Raw genomic sequence first — 18,525 nt, forward strand, 5'->3', positions numbered from 1 at the left:
TAGTAGTAGTAGTAGTAGTAGTAGTAGTAGTAGACAGAGCTTTTGTTCAGGGATTTGTTAAAAACAAAATAGGAATAATATCATTATTAATAATAACAATTATAATAATAACTACTATTATTATTATTATTATTATTATTATTATTATTATTATTATTATAGTAGTTATTAATATTATTTGCATTATTATTAGTAGTAGAAGTAGTAATATTACTACTACTAGACGTAGTAGTAGTAGTAGTAGTAGTAGTAGTAGTAATACTACTTCTACTACTACTAATAGTAGGTATAATATAAATAATCGATCTCTGTGGTCATGTAAAAAAAAAAGAAAATTATAAAAATTAAAACGAGAGTTTAACTTTATTTACTACTACGTCTAGTAGTAGTAGTAGTAAATAAAGTTAAACTCTTGTTTTAATTTTTATATATATATTTTTTTTTACATGACCACAGAGATCGATTATTTATATTATACCTACTATTATTAGTAGTAGAATTAGTATTACTACTACTACTACTATGTCTAGTAGTAGTAATACTACTTCTACTACTAATAATAATGAAACTAATATTAATAACTACAATAATAATAATAGTTATTATTATTATTATTATTATTATTATTATTATTATTATTATTATTATTATTATTATTAATAATAATAACATTATTCCTATTTTATTTTTAACAAATCCCTGAACAAAAGCTCTTTTTACTACTAATACTAATAATAATAATAATAACTATATATATATTATAGATATCATAATGAAAGGTTATAGAGAAAAAAATAATAGCAATAATAATAATAATATAGATAGATAGATACATAGATAGATAGATAATTGTGGTAGTAGTAGTAGTAGTATAACTTTTGTGCGAGGATTCATGAATGAGATGAGAGAGAATAGCAGAAAAATCAAATAATAGAACTAATATATTTTTTATTATTATTATTATTATTTTAATTCTTGGTTTCTCTTCTCTTTATTCTCTTTATTCATGAAACCTCAGTCAAAAGTGTTTTCACACCATGTCTGTTTGTTTATTTGTTTGTTTGTGTGTTTGTTTGTTTTTAACTGTGCATTTTCAGAGCTGTTTAGTTGCTCTGGATAACAATTCTACTTCTGCTCCTGTTTTCATCAATCATCCTCATCTTCATGGTCCTATTAATGAGTATATAACACACTGGCATGATTTTCCTACCTCCCCCGAGCCCAGAAGTGTAATAATAGTCAGCCCTGGAAAGTCTCATCAATGAACCTATAACATGATGGCTGCAGGAGGCAGTGAGGTCCTTCTACTTTATAACTGATACTGGCAGAAAATCTGGTTGCTATGGGCAACACAGACACTATTTTTCCCTAGAAAAAAAATCCAACATCAATAAAGGATACCCAAGGACATAGGGATGTGTGCTGGGGTGACCTCTGCTTTAAATAAAGGGTTCAAAGGCGTTTTAATCAGGAGCCCTGTAATTTTCCACCTACAATCAGCGCCTAGATGAAAAGTCTCCCTGTCTTCCTACTGTGTGGTTGCGTTTGATTTTGTGCCCCATACATACAAAAAGTAGTCTTTTCCATGATGTGTCTGCTTTTACATGCAGACTGCCAGCAAGAAAATGTTTTAGAGTGGGTGGGGCATGGAATGGAGGAGGAGGGGAGTTAGTATTTTTTTAAATTTTAAATATTATTAAATAGTATTATATAATGTTTGCTAAAAAAAAAATAACAGTTGTTATGACTTTTGGTTGAAATTTCGTTTCTATTTCTATCATTATCAAAATAGTGAATTAAATATAATGCAAAATAAATATATTTATGTGTGAGGTATATATATACATATATATAGATATATATCTATATAGATAGATAGATAGATAGATAGATAGATAGATAGATAGATACATCTACCTATCTATCTATATATCTATCTATCTATCTATCTATCTATCTATCTATCTATCTCTCTCTCTCTCTCTCTCTCTCTCTCTCTCTCTCTCTCTCTCTCTCTCTATATATATATATATATATATATATATATATATATGTGTGTGTGTGTGTGTGTGTGTGTGTGTGTGTGTGTGTGTGTGTTTGTGTGTGGTTCTAATTATGTAGTCTTTCCCTGTGCCCTTTAAAATAAAAATATGAAATGTGTTAATTAAAAAAAAGAAATCTCTTATTGTAAAAAAAAAAAAAAGTACAGCAGGCATTGCATTACATACTGCTGGTGGTGGAGAGGTATTGTGAATAGTATTTATATATTGGATTGAGTAGGAGAGCAAAGTGAATGATTCAATTATAGTAAGTACGAAGTTCCCTTTTTTCTCTGATTTTAGGACCTCTAGGAGAACAGCGCTGTCATTAGCGCTATTTATTCCTTGATTGACAGGCTGTAGTTTAAGAGAGGGTAAAGGGCAACGAAACAGGCTGAGACCACCTGCATATAGTTATAGTGTTTGTGTGTGTGTGTGTGTGTGTGTGTGTGTGTGTGTGAGTATATATATATATATATATATATATATATATATATATATATATATATATAGTACATTTTGTATTTTAATATTTTTAAATATTTTATATAATTTTTTTGTTAACTATATATATATATATATATATATATATATATATATATATATATATATATATATATATATATATATATATAGTACATTTTGTATTTTAATATTTTTAAATATTTTATATAATTTTTTTGTTAACTATATATATATATATATATATATATATATATATATATATATATATATATATATATATAAAACAAAAAATAAATATAAATATATATATATATATATATATATATATATATATATATATATATATATATATATATATATATATATATATATATATATATATATAATCAACTGGCTATAGTAGGGGGTAATACTTTTCAGAATTGTATTAAATATTAGCCATAGATTGGCCATAGATTGGCCACTGAGCAGAACACTGTTGCAGTACATGGCTTATCATGGTATTAATTAAGTTTTACATATTTCATCTTCCCCATTGTGCACAGACAAGGGTATAGACCTTTTCCTAAATGTAACACATAAGGAGTAAACTCAAAAAATACAAATTCTTCCTTATTTGTTTGCCATGTATAGTCCAGCCACATCACTGGGATAAAAAAAAAGGTTTAAAAAATAGAGGCATACCAGATATTTAAAAAACAATTTTTTTAATGCAATGTTTTGGAAATATGCAATTTTTTTTTACACAACATATAAAAGAGCATGGAAATACTGTCACATTGAATCAGGTTATTAAACCTCAACTTTTCAAGCTGTTTAAAAAAAATATCAGAGGCAATGTCAAATGCAAAAAATAGTAGTTTATTAGGCAACATGGACAGTTACCCTTGCTTATTTGATCTGTGTTTTACTATAGGAATATTTTGGTGCATATAAGCAAATATTAAAAAAAAAAAAATTCCAGCTAAAGTCACTTACCTTCCCTGGACATACAAAATATTCTTATAGTAAAATCATCCTATCAACATCATAGATCAACAATCATGTTTAAGACAATGAAGCCAAATCTATGTTTTGTAAGGGTACAATATCAAATTGAAAAGCAGCTCCTGTCTTGTACATCTTTTTTATATTTAAAATACAAAATTTAGCAAAGTTAAAACAGGTACAAGACAAAGTTAGAAATGTTGGTGTTGCTTAATATATATATATATATATTTACATACACACATGAACAAAACAAATTTCATATTAAATATAAAGAACAGATAATATTAGAGAATTGTCTACTAACCATTGAGTCACTCTTGTTCTTTACTGTATCTTCAGACGAATTTAAAAAAAATAAAAGGAAAACAAAAAATTGCTGGAATTTGCAGTTTAAGTGCTTTATTCCATATATTAAAAATCCACATTCTGGAATCAGAATAATTAAAACGAGCAAAGTCTACCAGTGAGAGGGCAAGGTGCCCTGAAATCCCACAGTGCAAGCACAGGAACCTCTCTGGGGAGGTGCTGATAAGTCAGAGACAAGTCATCATGCTTAGAGCTTATTGGGACTGGACAGTTGGTAAATGTTTCTTTGCTCTTAGGTAGATCAGTATGCTCCTTATATTCCACTATAGACATTTATCCTTCTGATGATAAGTGTCTATGAGTTCTCTATGAGTCTGCTATTTGGCTGTTTTGCCCAGGCACCGTAATGGGGTCCTTTACTCCTCCTGATTAATTTCGCAGGGTGAATGGAGGTCCTCAGTCTGTTTTTCTGCCTCCTTTGCCCTCTCCTGTTCTGAAAGCTGTTCGCTGGTTGGGATGGAATTTTTCTTAGGACGACCTTTGGGTTTCGTTGGTGATTCAAGTCCCCCACCTTGCAAAACCTTAATAAAAAACATATGTACGTTAGCAGGATATAGCACATGTAGATATATTAAAACCAGCACAGATACATCAGCTCTTTTCATGTGTGTTCTTTAGAACTAGAAAACATTACGGTATTTGTGTTTGGTCAATTACACCAAAGGTTCTCTACTACTGGTACACATATCCAATATCCCAGGAAATTATGTGATCATTACATAAATACATTAAGTAAATTGTAAGAAATGAATCTGATTGGTATGAATGACAAAAATAACTTTTCTCAATCTTTGCGTATATGGACCAGGAGGTATTCAAAGTGTTCAGTTATGAGTACATATGTCACCAATAAACTCTAAAGCCTCATACACACGATCGGATATCTGATGGACACTAATCCGATGCATTTTTTAGTCGGACATCTGATGGAGCTGACTTTCATCAGTCTTGCCTACACACCATCAGTCCATCACCAAAAATCCGACCGTGCCAAAACGCGGTGACATAAAACACTACGACGTGCTGAAAAAAATGAAGTTCAATGCTTCCGAGCATGCGTCAACGGACTTCCACACAGACGATTGTTTTTTTAAATTTAAAACATGTTCTATTTTTTTTCACTGATGAAAAACAAATCGATGGGGCCCACACACGATCGATTTGTCCGATTTAAACAGTCTGTTTTCATCTGACAAACCGATTGTGTGTACAGGGCTTTAGGCTCCTTGCACACTGGGCTTAAAAAAACATCTGTTCTCTTTGGAGAAAAAAAAACGTCCATATAGAGCATTTTTCTGTACAAAGTTTAGATGAGTTTAGGAGAGTTTTACGTTTTTTCTGCCAGTGAGCTCCAATCAGAAACACGAATGATAAGGCTCCATGCACACTGTAATAAAACAACGTTGCTTCTACAGGAATTTTGTGTTCTGCCTGTAGAAGCAACTCAATGTTACCCTTTGTGTCCATACACATTAGGACATTTACAGGCATATTTTTGAGAACAACGGGCCAAATCCACAAAAGAGATACGCAGGCGGAACTGCTGTTCCGCCTGCGTATCTCTGTGCCTAACTTTGGGAGCGATCCTCAAAAGGATTTTTCCCAAGTTAGGCAGAAGATCCGACATCCGTAATTTAGTTACGCTGTTGAATCTTCGGATGCAGTACCGCATCCGCCGCTGGGGGCATTTCGGGTCGAAATCCCTCCTTGCGTATGCAAATTAGTAGTTACGGAGATCCACAAAGCTTTAGGCATTGTGTGATTTGCGTAAGTTACGAATTTGCTTGCGCAAAACTAAGGTTGGTTTTATATGGACTAACTTTAGTAGACCATGCAAAACCATACCTTTTTTTCAATCGCCGCGTTTTTTTTTAAAATTTGATTTTTTTTTCCTGTCGTGTAACTTTTTTTTTCCCGTCGCAACTTTACGAACCCGTCGCTATCCACAAAGCCCGACGTAAACTACGTATGCGCGATGCACGTCGGGAAAAATGACATCACACGCATGCGCAGTCCGTCCGGCGCGGGAGCGCGCCCTAATTTAAATGGGAATCGCCCATTTTAATTAGGGATCGCTTAAGATGCAAGGAGATCAGCTACACTGGCGCAATTTTAGAGGTAAGTGCTCTGTGGATCGCTACCTAAAATACTAAAATTGCACCAGTGTAACTTTTCTGCCTAAAACTAAAATCCGCAATTTCTTTGTGGATTTGGCCCAACTTTTAGAGGCAGGAAAAAAAACTTCTCATTTGCGTTTCTGATTGGTGCTCACTGGCAGAAAAAAACATAAAACTCTAAACTTTGTACAAAAAATGCTCCATATGGACGTTTTTTACTCCAAAAAGAACAGACGTTTTTTTAAGCCCAGTGAGCCTCAGGCCTCGTACACACGACCGAGTTTCTCGGTTTTGCCGAGGAAACCGGTCGTGTGTACACTTTTCAACGAGGAAACCGCCGAGGATCTCGTCGGGCCAAAAAGAAAGCATGTCTTCTTTTTCCTCGACGGGAATGGGAAAATTTGGCTCGCCGAGATCCTCGGCGGTTTCACAAGGATCTCGACGAGCAAAACGATGTGTTTCGTCCGTCGAGTTCCTCGGATGTGTGTACGAGGCTTTAGGGTTTCTTTTTTCTGCCTCTCGTTGATCTGAAAGTATGCCTGTAAACGTCCTAATGTGCATGGACACATAGGATAACATTGAGTTGCTTCTACAGGCAGAACACAAAACTCCTGTAGAGGCAACATTTTTATGACAGTGTGCACTAGTAAAAAAATTTAAAAAAATTGCAAATATTAATATAAAATTTATGTGAAGGCAGGAAAAACTGACACTGCTAAAACATATTTTGCAAAGCCAAATGATATGCCTACAGCTTCAGGACACTTCAGTGTATGTGCTAATAAAATGAAAGGAAAAAAAAGCAAAGGAAAGTAAATGAAAGAAAATGAAAAACGAAAAGAAAATCAGGGCTAGTGTTATAGGGTAACTGAGACTAACACGGACTTAAAGGGAGCTAGAGAGCGAGAAATTGTGTGTAGGCAATAAAAGAAGGGAGGAACAAAAAGAAGGAAGGATGAGTTGGTTAATAAAAGGTGATGAAGACTGGGATGGAGAGGAAAGATGATGGAAGATAATTAGATAAAGAGGGATGGGAAAGAAAGTCTCAGAGGTAAATACACAAGGGGGAATAGAGAAGTTGAACAAATTAAATATATTGGACATATAGGGTCAATTTTAAAAAAATGTTTGCTTCATTAGGCCTGTTATTTGGTTTATGTGGCATGTTATGTAGTTGCTGTGTAAGGATAGCCAACTCTCAAAACTCAATCTTCTTGCAAAATTATACTTTTTCTACAACTAGCAGTATAAATTAGCATGTTAGGCATTATTTTACCTACTCAGGAGTGTAGAGCATACAAAAAAATAAATAAAAAATGTAACTCGAATTAGCTATGGTTTACGGATTTGAATGCAGTTCTATTGTTTTCAATGGTGTTATTCACACAAATGTGCTACATTCAGATCCATTGCCAAAAAAAATAAAAAAATCTGTTTCTAAATGCATTTTACGCTGTGTGAATGCACAAATACACATATACATAAATGCAAAACGTGCATTCTGGGAGTGAAGACAGAGCAGGAGGATAAAGAACAAGAAAGTACACATAAGGCTACATTCAGTAAAACCTTTACTAGTCATTGGGCAAGGAAGAAAATTTCCTGTTTCATGATCAGTAAATAGATTCATTTCTTAATGCATGAAAATTGTCCTGTTCTTTCTTTAAGTGGTATACGCGTTTACGTGCGTCTTCATATACAGAGCATTGAATTTCGTGTTACGGATCTGAACGCAGTGCATGTTTACGCAATTGTGTGAATGTCTATTGAAAACAATGCAGCTGCATTTAGATTCGTAAATAAAAAACGGTTGTAAATGCTCTTTTTTTTTTCAGCCTCACTTATGAGGCCCTAAATGCATCTAAACACAAACGGATCATTACACAGGAGCTTTTGTGCCAGAAAAACCATGCCTATATGATCAGTAAAATCCTTGCGGCTGTGTGCACGTAGCCCGGAATTGATAAAATATGTTTGAAATGCCATTTAGAAAGAGAAGGGCTCTTTTTATTACTCATTAGTGAGGTGTAAAATAATCATCTCTCTAATGCCCTGTACACAGGATCGGAATTTCCGATGGGATAAAATCTGATGGAATTTTCCGTCGGAATTCCGTTCAAGCTGTCTTGCATACACACATCAGACCAAATTCCAACCGTCCAAAACGTGGTGACGTAAAGCACTATGACGAGCCGAGAAAAATGAAGTTCAATGCTTCCAAGCATGTGTCGACTTGATTCTTAGCATGCATGGATTTTTCTCCGTCGGAGTTCCACACAGACGATCGGAATTTCAGATAGGATTTTTTTCCATCGGAAAAAATAAACCATGTTCTATTTCTAAACTCTGAAGGAAAAAAGTCCAATGGAGCCCACACACGGTCGGAATATCCGATGAAAAAATTCCGTCTGACTTTTTTCATCGGAAATTTCGATCGTGTATACAAGGCATAAGGGTTGCATTATGACACGTTTCTGGTGTTATCTGATGCTCATCGCACCAAAAAGAAATGGAACCAGCTTTTCCTAATTTTTACATGAATTTAATACAGTTGCATGGCACAGAAGAAAATAACCTGTAGTTGTAATTTCTAAACACGTTTTTGTTCTTCTGTACCAGTTTAAATGATTTTTTACAGTTAGAGGTTATAAAAAAAAGTTACTTCACAAAAAATTAAATGTCTCTGAACTTCCATCAATGGGGTTGTACTGCAAGCGGTTTGCTCCACACCACACATTAAAAAAGGAACTTCAGACACTTCCTTTGTTTTGGCCACGCCACCATTTTTGTCAGTCTGGCGCCTGCACAGACCCCAAAGGGCTTTTTCCCCCTCAGCACCAAAACGCTATGAAGTTTAAAAAGGAGTATACAAGTAAAAAAGGGAAGCTAAGTCAGGGGACAATTATATTTTTATAGGGTGAAGGTCCACTTTAAAGCGGAACTAAACCCATCGATTTAACAGATTTAAAAAACAGTTACATTCACATCACGTATCAGGGATGTAACTGTCACGTTGGCTGTGCTCTCAACCAAACTGTCATACCATCAAATGGCTGGTGTCATAACTGATCACATGTGCAGTATCATGGCAGTTGAAAACAGAGGCTGAGATGGCAGCTTCTGTGCCTGGAAACGATTGGATGGTTTAGTTTCTCTTTATTTTAACACAGATTTTGGGTTGTCAGGAGATGTGCTTGCCCTCCTTACACCGCATGATTTTTCCCAAATATATATATAAATCAACCTAATATTTCAGATAGTAGTTCTGCTCAGAAAAAAATTATATTGCTATTTTATAATTGCTAATGGTCCATTAGGGTTGATTTACTAAAGGCAAAAAGACTTTGCAAAGTTCAGGCGCTCCAGAGTTCAATAATGAGCAGAAGCTTTGCAAGTAAAAATGCTATTTTTTTTTTATATTTTCCTTGCACAAGATTGGGTACGCTTTGCAAAGTGAAGCTTTACCTAATTTACAAATCTCTGAAGCAACTGCATTTGCAAAGGGCAACTGCCCTTTACAAAGTGCACAGTCTATTTGCCTTTAGTAAATTAACCCCATTATCTTCAAAATGTAAATGTAAATTGCTATGTATTGCCATGCAGGTAGCAAAGATATTCCTTACATGTAGAACCTTTTTTTTTATTTATTTTTTATTTGATGAACAATGATTTCCATTGGAACCAATGCACCGCAATCACAAGCCAAGCAATTGGCTCATTGTTGCAGTGAGGGCCCATTGACTTGGGGTCCATAATACTGCCTGCCACTTACCAACTCAACATGCCACGTGGCTGCAGTGTATCTAAGGCCCTGTACACACGATCAGTCTAAACCGATAAAAACAGACTGAAGTTCAGTTTCATCGGTCCAAACCGACCATGTGTGGGCCCCACGGGTCCGTCGTAATATCCTTCAGTCGAAAAATTTAGAACTTGCTTTAAAATTGAACCGATGGATGCCTAACCGATCATCAAAACCGACGTTTAGTACGCAAAAGCATCGGTTCAAAACCCGCGCATGCTCAGAATCAAGTCGACGCATGCTTTGAAGCATTGAACTTCGTTTTTTTCAGCACGTCGTTGTGTTTTACGTCACCGCGTTGGACTCGATCGTTTTTTTAACTGATGGTGTGTAGGCACATCAGACCATCAGTCAGCTTCATCGGTTAACCGATGAGAACGGTCCTTCAGTCCGTTTTCATCGGTTTAGACTGATTGTGTGTACAAGGCCTTAGACTTCATCTACACGGGACATTGTTCAACCTCTCCTGAACGATTTAACTTGACAGCTAGAAACTGGCATCTAAAAACGCCCGTTTAGCCGCGTTTACATGCCGCGTTTAGCCGCGCTTTCGTCTAGAAGCATTTTTTATAATGAAAAACGCCTGTAAACGAAATGCTGCTAAATGTGAGTTACCACGTTTGGTGCTTGAAATAACTCTAAACACAGAATCTGAACACATTTTTTGGGGTTGCAGAAAAAGCCTCTAAATTCAACTGCCTAGAAACGGCTATAAACGACCTATAAATGACCCTGTGTACATGTACTGATAAGATAAAATATAGGAGAGTTCAGGAGCAGATGAAAAAAATGCCCAACTGCTCCTAAATGTCCGTTTACCAGCAACAGTGTACATGAGGCCTAAACAGCCCCAAACTGTATTGTAGGCTTTAGGTGGGCGGCCCGAGGGCAGTAAAACCATCGTTCAACCTCTTGCTTTTGCCACCCCCTGGCTGTCCATGTGTAAGAGGCCTAATGCACACATATCACATGGTAACCTGTGTTTGGAACAATAATTACAGCTTTTTTGAAATTGCATTTCAACAAGCAAAATTAAAAGTGGTAAAATAAGAACAGTTAAATGATTTTCTACTCTGATAATTCTGAGCTTTGTATATGGCTTTGGCCCTAAAGCATGATGAGAAGAGGGAAGGAAGAAGAAAATGGGAATAGGGCAGGAGACATGGAGTGGGACAGGAAAATATAGACTGAAGCTCATTACACACATTACAATCTCATCATACAATCTTCTTTAGCTCAACCAACAACTAAATAATCTAAAGAGCCAGCCTGATCAGATACAAATTGACTGGAGAGATCAGATGTCTCCTGATATTACATTGGTAATCTAAAGTTAATTGTATAAAGAATATATGGTCAGATTACAATGTGTAGGGTGACCCTAAATTGGAGAAAGGAAGAGAAAGCATGAAGAAAAGGAGAATACATGAAAGGAAACTACAAGAGACATGAAGAGTAAAATAGAACCAAGAGATGCTGGTAGGTTAATTGGCTCCTATCTAAATTGGTCCTAGTATGTGTATGTATGAATATGAGTTAGGGACCTTCGATTTTAGACTCCTTAATCGCGTACACACGATCGGAATTCCCGACAACAAATGACCGCGTGTAAGCTCCATCGGACATTTGCTGTCGGAATTTCCGACAACAAAAATTTGTGAGCCTGATTTTGCACTTTCCAGCTTTAGTAAATAAACCCCATTGTGTACTTAAAAGTGGGGTATGCCTGTATTGCTCAACATATATTATATATTCACATCAGTCCCTAACTCTAATGAGATCTGGTTCTCAAATTTTCTGACCACAAGTTTTGTTGTCAGAAATTCTGAACGTGTGTACACAATTCCAACGCACAAAATTCCACGCATGCTCCGAATCAAGCAGAAGAGCCGCACTGCCTATTGAACTTCATTTTTCTCGGCTCGACGTACGTCTTGTACGTCACCTTGTTCTTGACGTTCGGAATTTTCGACAACATTTGTGTGACCGTGTGTATGCAACACAAGTTTGAGCCAACATTCCGTCGGAAAAAAATCCAGGGTTTGTTGTCGGAATGTCCGATCGTGTGTACGCGGCATTAGAGTTAGGGACTGATGTGAATATATAATATATGTTATACACTGTGTAAATTGATGGTGCTATATACAGGCATACCCCACTTTTAAGTACACAATGGGGTTTATTTACTAAAGCTGGAAAGTGCAAAATCAGGCTCACTTCTGCATAGAAACCAATGATCTTCTAACCCCAGCTTGTTCAATTAAGCTTTGGTAATAAAACCTGGAAGCTCATTGGTTTCTATGCAGAAGTGAGCCTGATTTTTCCTTTTCCAGCTTAAGTAAATAAACCAAAAGTGGTGTATGCCTGTAGCTAACTGTAATAAAAAAAAAAAAAAAAGAGGGGAAAACAGAGGCAGGTTGTAGGAATGGAGATGGGGTGGCGTATAGGGCAGAAAAGAAAAAGGGGGGACAGTAAAATAGAGAATAAGATGGAGACAGGAAGAGATTGCATAAAGTAAGTGAAATCGGATGAAGGAGGAAAACTAAAGGGAACAGAAAAAGTAAAACATAATCAATCGGGGAAAACAGAGTCAAATTGCAATGCAAAGCAAATGTAACATTTCCTAGGACAGGGGGAGATACACTGGGAAATCTTATTAAATCTGCAGAGTGCTAAATCTGGTGCAAATGTGCATGCATGGTAGCCAATCAGCTTCCAACTTCAGCTTGTTCAATTAAGCTTTGAAAAAAAAATTAAGCTGCTTGGTTTCTATGCAGAGCTGCACTAGATTTTGCACTCTCCGGTTTTAGTAAATCCACCCCTTAGTGACATAGATATGAAGATTAAACAGGACAGAGTACAAAATCCACTTACAATTTTTTTCCATTTCATGCGCCGATTTTGGTACCAAGTTTTCACCTGTAGTTGGCTAAGCCCCAAAGATTCTGCCAGGTCTATCCTGAGGGTAAAAGAAAAAAAAAAGTTTACTACAAATTGGCCTTTATGATTGTTAGACAGTTGGTGGTACATTGTGAACAAATCAAACAACAAGGAGATACCAGGAAACAGCAATGGTAATATACTGTAGTTGGGAATTGGGAGCTGGTCCCTGTACATGAACAGATCTCTCACCGAAGACAACTGCTTATTAAAAATCTGTCCAATTTGCAGAATTAAATTGCCGCACTACTGGGACCTGATACATTTTTCCTCCTCATCTTGGCCAACATTACAGCATAGCCCAAGTGAGAGGGAGGAAATGTGCCCCCTTTACATGGTGAAAGTACAATTGCTGAAACATGAGGCCTTTTCCAGAATGACGGAAAATCTTTGAAAGTCAGAAAGGAACACTTTTCATTTTTATTTTTATCATTCAGCAGTTAACTGCTACATGATCCGATCATCACAAGCATTTCCCAAATTGGTCTCCTTGCTTTGATTTATAGGGTGTGTTATAAATGTTCATTTTTAAACTTGCTTTTGTGTAGTTTGAGATAATGGTGCCATTGATGCTAGAGAATCATGCAAGTGCATTTTACCACTGTAGGCCTTATTTTTTTTTAAGTGCAACATAGGCTACAGAGTATATGTGAACTGTGCCATTGATTAAAGCTGTTCCGTTTTCTTGTTTGTTTTTGTATGCAGAGTACGCCTACTCTGAGGCCTCGTACACACGACCGAGTTCTTGTTAGGCTTATCGAGGAACTCGACGAGCCAATTTTCTCAATTCCCGTCAAGGAAAAAGAGAACATGCACTCTTTTTGGCTCGTCGAGTTCCTCGACAGTTTCCTCGCTGAAAAATGTACACACGACCGAGTTTCTCAGCAAAAAACAGCAAGAAACTTGCTGGGAGATATTTTTTTGCCGAGGAAACCGGTCGTGTGTACATTTTCGTTGAGAAAACTGTCGAGAAACTCGACGAGCCAAAAAAAGAGCATGTTCTCTATTTCCTTGACGGGAATGGAGAAAATTGGCTTGTCAAGTTTCTCGACAGCCTAACAAGGAACTCGACGAGGAAAACGATGTGTTTCGCCCGTCGAGTTCCTCGGTCGTGTGTATGAGGCTTAAGGCCTACAAACAGAAGATTCTGTAACCACAATGTTGGTAAAATATGGGCGACTTTCAGAATTCCCAACTAACTCATATTGGGGGTTGATTAACAGCAGTACAGAATATACACTTTGCAAACTGAATGTTCACTGATCTTAGTAAATGGAGTTCTCCCTGTGCTTGCATGGATTTCCTCTGGGTACAATGGTTTTCTCCCATCCCCAAATACATGCTAGTAAATTAACAAGCTCCTGACTAAACTGGCCCTAGTATGTGTACTATATGTATACATGTGAGCTAGGGATCTTAGACTGTAAGCTCCTTTAGGCCAGAGAACTGTGAATGAACAATATATGAAAAGCGCTGCATGCAGTGCTATATAAATACATCAATAAATAAATAATATGTCAGAGCTGTGTTCGCTTATATCATGATGTTATGTGTTAGCAAAAATTCTGTGTCCTCCTGCACACCATTCAGTAGTGAACACAGTTTTACCATATTCAGAAACACTGAACAGTTTCCAATTACTTAGTAAAGCAACCCCAGAATGTCTATGCAATTTCAGGCCTCGTACACACGACGAGTTTCTCTGCAAAAACCAGCAAGAAACTTGCTGGGATTTTTTTTGCTAAGGAAACCGGTCGTGTGTACATTTTTCGACGGGGAAACTGTCGAGGATCCCGTCGAGCCAAAAAGAGAGCATGTGGCCCCGTACACACGACCGGTTTTCTCGGCAGAATTCAGCAAGAAACTCGATGGAAGACGTATTCTGCCGAGAAAACCGATCGTGTGTACACTTTTCGCCGAGAAACTCGTCGAGCCAAAAAGAGAGCATGTTCTCTATTTCCTCGTTGGGCAATGGGAACATTTGGCTCGACGAGTTTTCTGACGGCTGAACAAGGAACTCGACGAGCAAAACGATGTATTTTGCCCAACGAGTTTCTCGGTCGTGTGTACGGGGCCTGTCTTCTTTTTCTTCGACGGGAATGGAGAAACTTGCCTTGCCTAACAAGGAAATTGACGAGGAAAACAATTTGTTTTGCCCGTCGAGTTTCTCGGTCGTGTGTACGGGGCCTGTCTTCTTTTTCCTCGACGGGAATGGAGAAACTTGCCTTGTCTGTCCTTGCCTAACAAGGTAATCGACGAGGAAAATAATGTGTTTCGCCCGTCGAGTTCCTCGGTTGTGTCGGTCGTGTGTACGAGGCTTAACCCTAAAAAGGGGTTAACAGTAGGAATTCCATTTAAAAAAAAAAAATACCAAAAAAATTAAGATTAGCTAAACTTTGTGTAGATAATACTCCCAGCAGCTAATGGCATTCTTATTTTCATTTTCAGTATATACAGACAGTGGGGATCTGATTAAAAGCAATGGAGTACACCTCCACGTTCCTTAACCTCCCATCATATATAATAATCTCTAAGTGCAAGCATCTCCAATCACTTCAAACTGACTCTAAAAACCTTTATCGCTTGAGAATGATTCTTGGCTGTAGTATAGAGACTCTTCTTATTCTTACTGAAGCTCAGCAAATCTGACATTTAATCCACACTGTCATATGCTAATGAGCTGACTTTTACAACAAAAGTAACTCATGCTTCCCAGAACTATCTCCTGACACTTCCTAATCACCAGCAGAAGTTTACAGGGGATTTAAATGTTTATTGTGGCTTTTAAAACATTCTAAATGAAAAAAGATCATTCATATATTAACTGAAAGGGTATTTTTCTCTATGAATTGACAGCAAAGAGCTGAGTCTGGAGAACAGAAAAAAAAAATCATAAAAATTGAGTTGCTGCCCATAACACCCATTAGATATATTGCATGATTCCTGTAAGTAATAAAAGGTAGATGCTGATTTGGGACACTTGGCAAAGCCTCCATTTTTATGCCTATTTTTTCTCCAGTTTCAATTAATCTGACCCTAATGTTCAGTCTATAGGATTTCTGAAACATATTCGAGGTAAATTCATGAAAAGTGGATAAACATTAGTAAAAAAAAAAAGAACAATCAGAGTTTTGAAATCTGGAATCTAAATAGTTACTGTAGGCAATATCTCCTGTCTTATTATTAATCCAGTTATAATAATTCGAAGTCTATAGAGACTATGGTGCTGTCAAAGGTACTTTTAGCACATATCTGTATGCCTAACTGTATCCAAATACAGTAAGCAGGCCAAAGTTAAAAAACTGAACATATATACAGGCATGTCCCACTTTTAAGTACACAATGGGGTTGATTTACTAAAGCTGGAGAGTGCAAATTCAGGCTCACTTCTGCATAGAAACCAATGATCTTCTAACCCCAGCTTGTTCAATTAAGCTTTGGTAATAAAACCTGGAAGGTCATTGGTTTCTATGCAGAAGTGAGCCTGATTTTGCACTCTCCATTTATAGTAAATAAACCCCATTGTGTACTTAAAAGTGGGGTATGCCTGTACATATATATATATATATATATATATATATATATATATATATATATATATATATATATATATATATATATATATATATATATATATATATATGCAGAAGTGAGCCTGATTGTGCACTCTCCATCTAGTAAATAAACCCCATTGTGTACTTAAAAGTGGGGTATAAAGAGAGAGAGAGAGAGAGAGAGAGAGAGAGAGAGAGAGAGAGAAGAATAGTTGAAGGGTTCAGGGAAGGGGGTTCCCTGAACCCTTCAACTGTTCTTTGAATATTAGGATGATGGTACATTTCCAACTAACTTATATTTTCTAATGCTAGAGGTTCAATTTATTTATATATACATACACAAGCACATTTACACAATATCATTATATTGGTGTAAAATTAAAGTTTGCTTTACAGACAACTCAGAAAAAAAATCTTCCAGTTTCTACTGCTAACAAATAATTTGGATCCCAGAGAAAATTACTCAAGCTGCTATATTCAAATGTACTGTTTTATTATAAAGTAATTTTGTATCTCAATATTTTTAATACATTTTCAAGAGCAAAACAAAGAAAATTCCCCTAATTAATCATGAATAAATGGTTATATGGTATTATCATTATACATGGTTGGTATTGTTGTTAATATTGTTATACTATTATTTTTTTTTGTATTATTACTACTATTATTATTATTATAATTATTATTATTATTATTATTATTATTATTATTATTATTATTATTATTATTATTATTATTATTATCCTACAGTACATGGTTATAGGGTATTACCGATAAAAGGAGACGTTTTATAGCTCAGTAAAGTCAATTCTACAAACGGTTCAAGTACTTTACCGTCTTTATAATTATAACAATATGTTGCTTTGAATATAACTGTATCAATAAATATAATCACTCATCGCCAGACCCCTCTGAACATATATATTAAACAACAATTAATACATAAATTAATATTGCAATTAATATTAAACAACGTTAACGTACGGAATTTAGCATCCTATACATATTCTATTAAACCGAATTGCCGGAGCCAGAACAGCAGTTATAACATACAAGCAGTAAACAGTTTAGATGCGGAATTTTAGAATAAGCGTGTGATATTGTTATAGTTATGTTTCTGCTTGATTGGTGTGAAATGATAAATGGCACAAATCACATAGAGGATCGATTTAGCTTTAGAACAGAGATATATTTGACCGGCTACTCTATTTGAATTCAGCTAATAACGGTCGTTTTTCCTTATCATTCTGTGTAAGTTTAAACTTTCTTCTATCCATCTCTCTCTCTCTCTCTCTCTCTCTCTCTCTCTCTCTCTCTCTCTCTCTCTCTCTCTCTCTCTCTCTCTCTCTCTCCCTCTCTCTCTATATCTATCTATCTATCTATCTATCTATCTATCTATCTATCATCTGTACCTTTATCCTCCATACATCTATAATTGTCTTTCTTTTTTTTTCTTTCTGACTTTCTTTTCTTTTTTTGTTTTCCCTTTCCTGTCCTTGTACATTATGGACAGGTCAGTGTTCCCCAAAAAATGGCCCACTTTGTCCCCAAAAAAATGGCCCACTTTTTCTCCACTTTAATACTATTCTCTAATGCTATACAGATTATATATGATTTATAATCTGTATACCAGCTTATGATGCATTCATGTATGTTATACAACATGATTTACAAAAGGCCTATGATCTACTAAGCAAAAGTGTAGTGTAGTCAGTAAATTAGGTGATGATATGTTCACTTTAAACTCTTTAATTTCTCTTGCCACAGAAGCTATAAACCAAATTCAGACTAGATTTTTATTTTATTTTAAATATGGTTATGTTTGTGCTTTGGTGGTGAGTATGCGCTGTTAGCTGAAAATATAATATTAATTGAGTCGAATATTAAAAAAATAAACACCATATTGGCATTTATCCACCACCTTCTTACAAATATATTAGAAAATAATGAATGATTTTATTTTTTTACAGCGGAGTCAAAGATTAAAACGCAGAAAAAAAATTACTCTATAAAATGTATAAAAAAGTGCACCTCTCTCTCTTTTATATATATATATATATATATATATATATATATATATATATATATATATATATATATATATATATATATATATATATATATATATATATATATAAAATAAACTATATAAAAAAATCACCTGTATTATATAGATATACACATACACGTTTTAATTCCAAGAATATTAGTAAACAAATAATTTGGGCTGCGAGTATGTAATTATAAATTAT

The 18,525-nt window shown here is 35.4% G+C and overlaps 1 protein-coding gene across 1 annotated transcript in view; it reads right to left on the reverse strand.

Annotated features, from left to right (window-relative positions):
* Positions 1 to 3,344: 3,344 nt before the first annotated feature.
* Positions 3,345 to 18,525, reverse strand: part of BARX1 (BARX homeobox 1) — a 19,867-nt gene continuing 4,686 nt past the window's right edge. The window contains exons 3-4 of the mRNA XM_040359308.1: positions 12,654 to 12,738; positions 3,345 to 4,381 (exon numbers count right to left, since the gene is read on the reverse strand). Of these exons, the coding sequence (XP_040215242.1) occupies positions 4,217 to 4,381; positions 12,654 to 12,738 (250 nt within the window). The 3' untranslated portion in view covers positions 3,345 to 4,216. The remainder of the gene's footprint in view (positions 4,382 to 12,653; positions 12,739 to 18,525) is intronic.

This window comes from Rana temporaria, chromosome 7 (assembly GCF_905171775.1).
Source record: "Rana temporaria chromosome 7, aRanTem1.1, whole genome shotgun sequence".
Taxonomy (NCBI): Eukaryota; Metazoa; Chordata; class Amphibia; order Anura; family Ranidae; genus Rana; species Rana temporaria.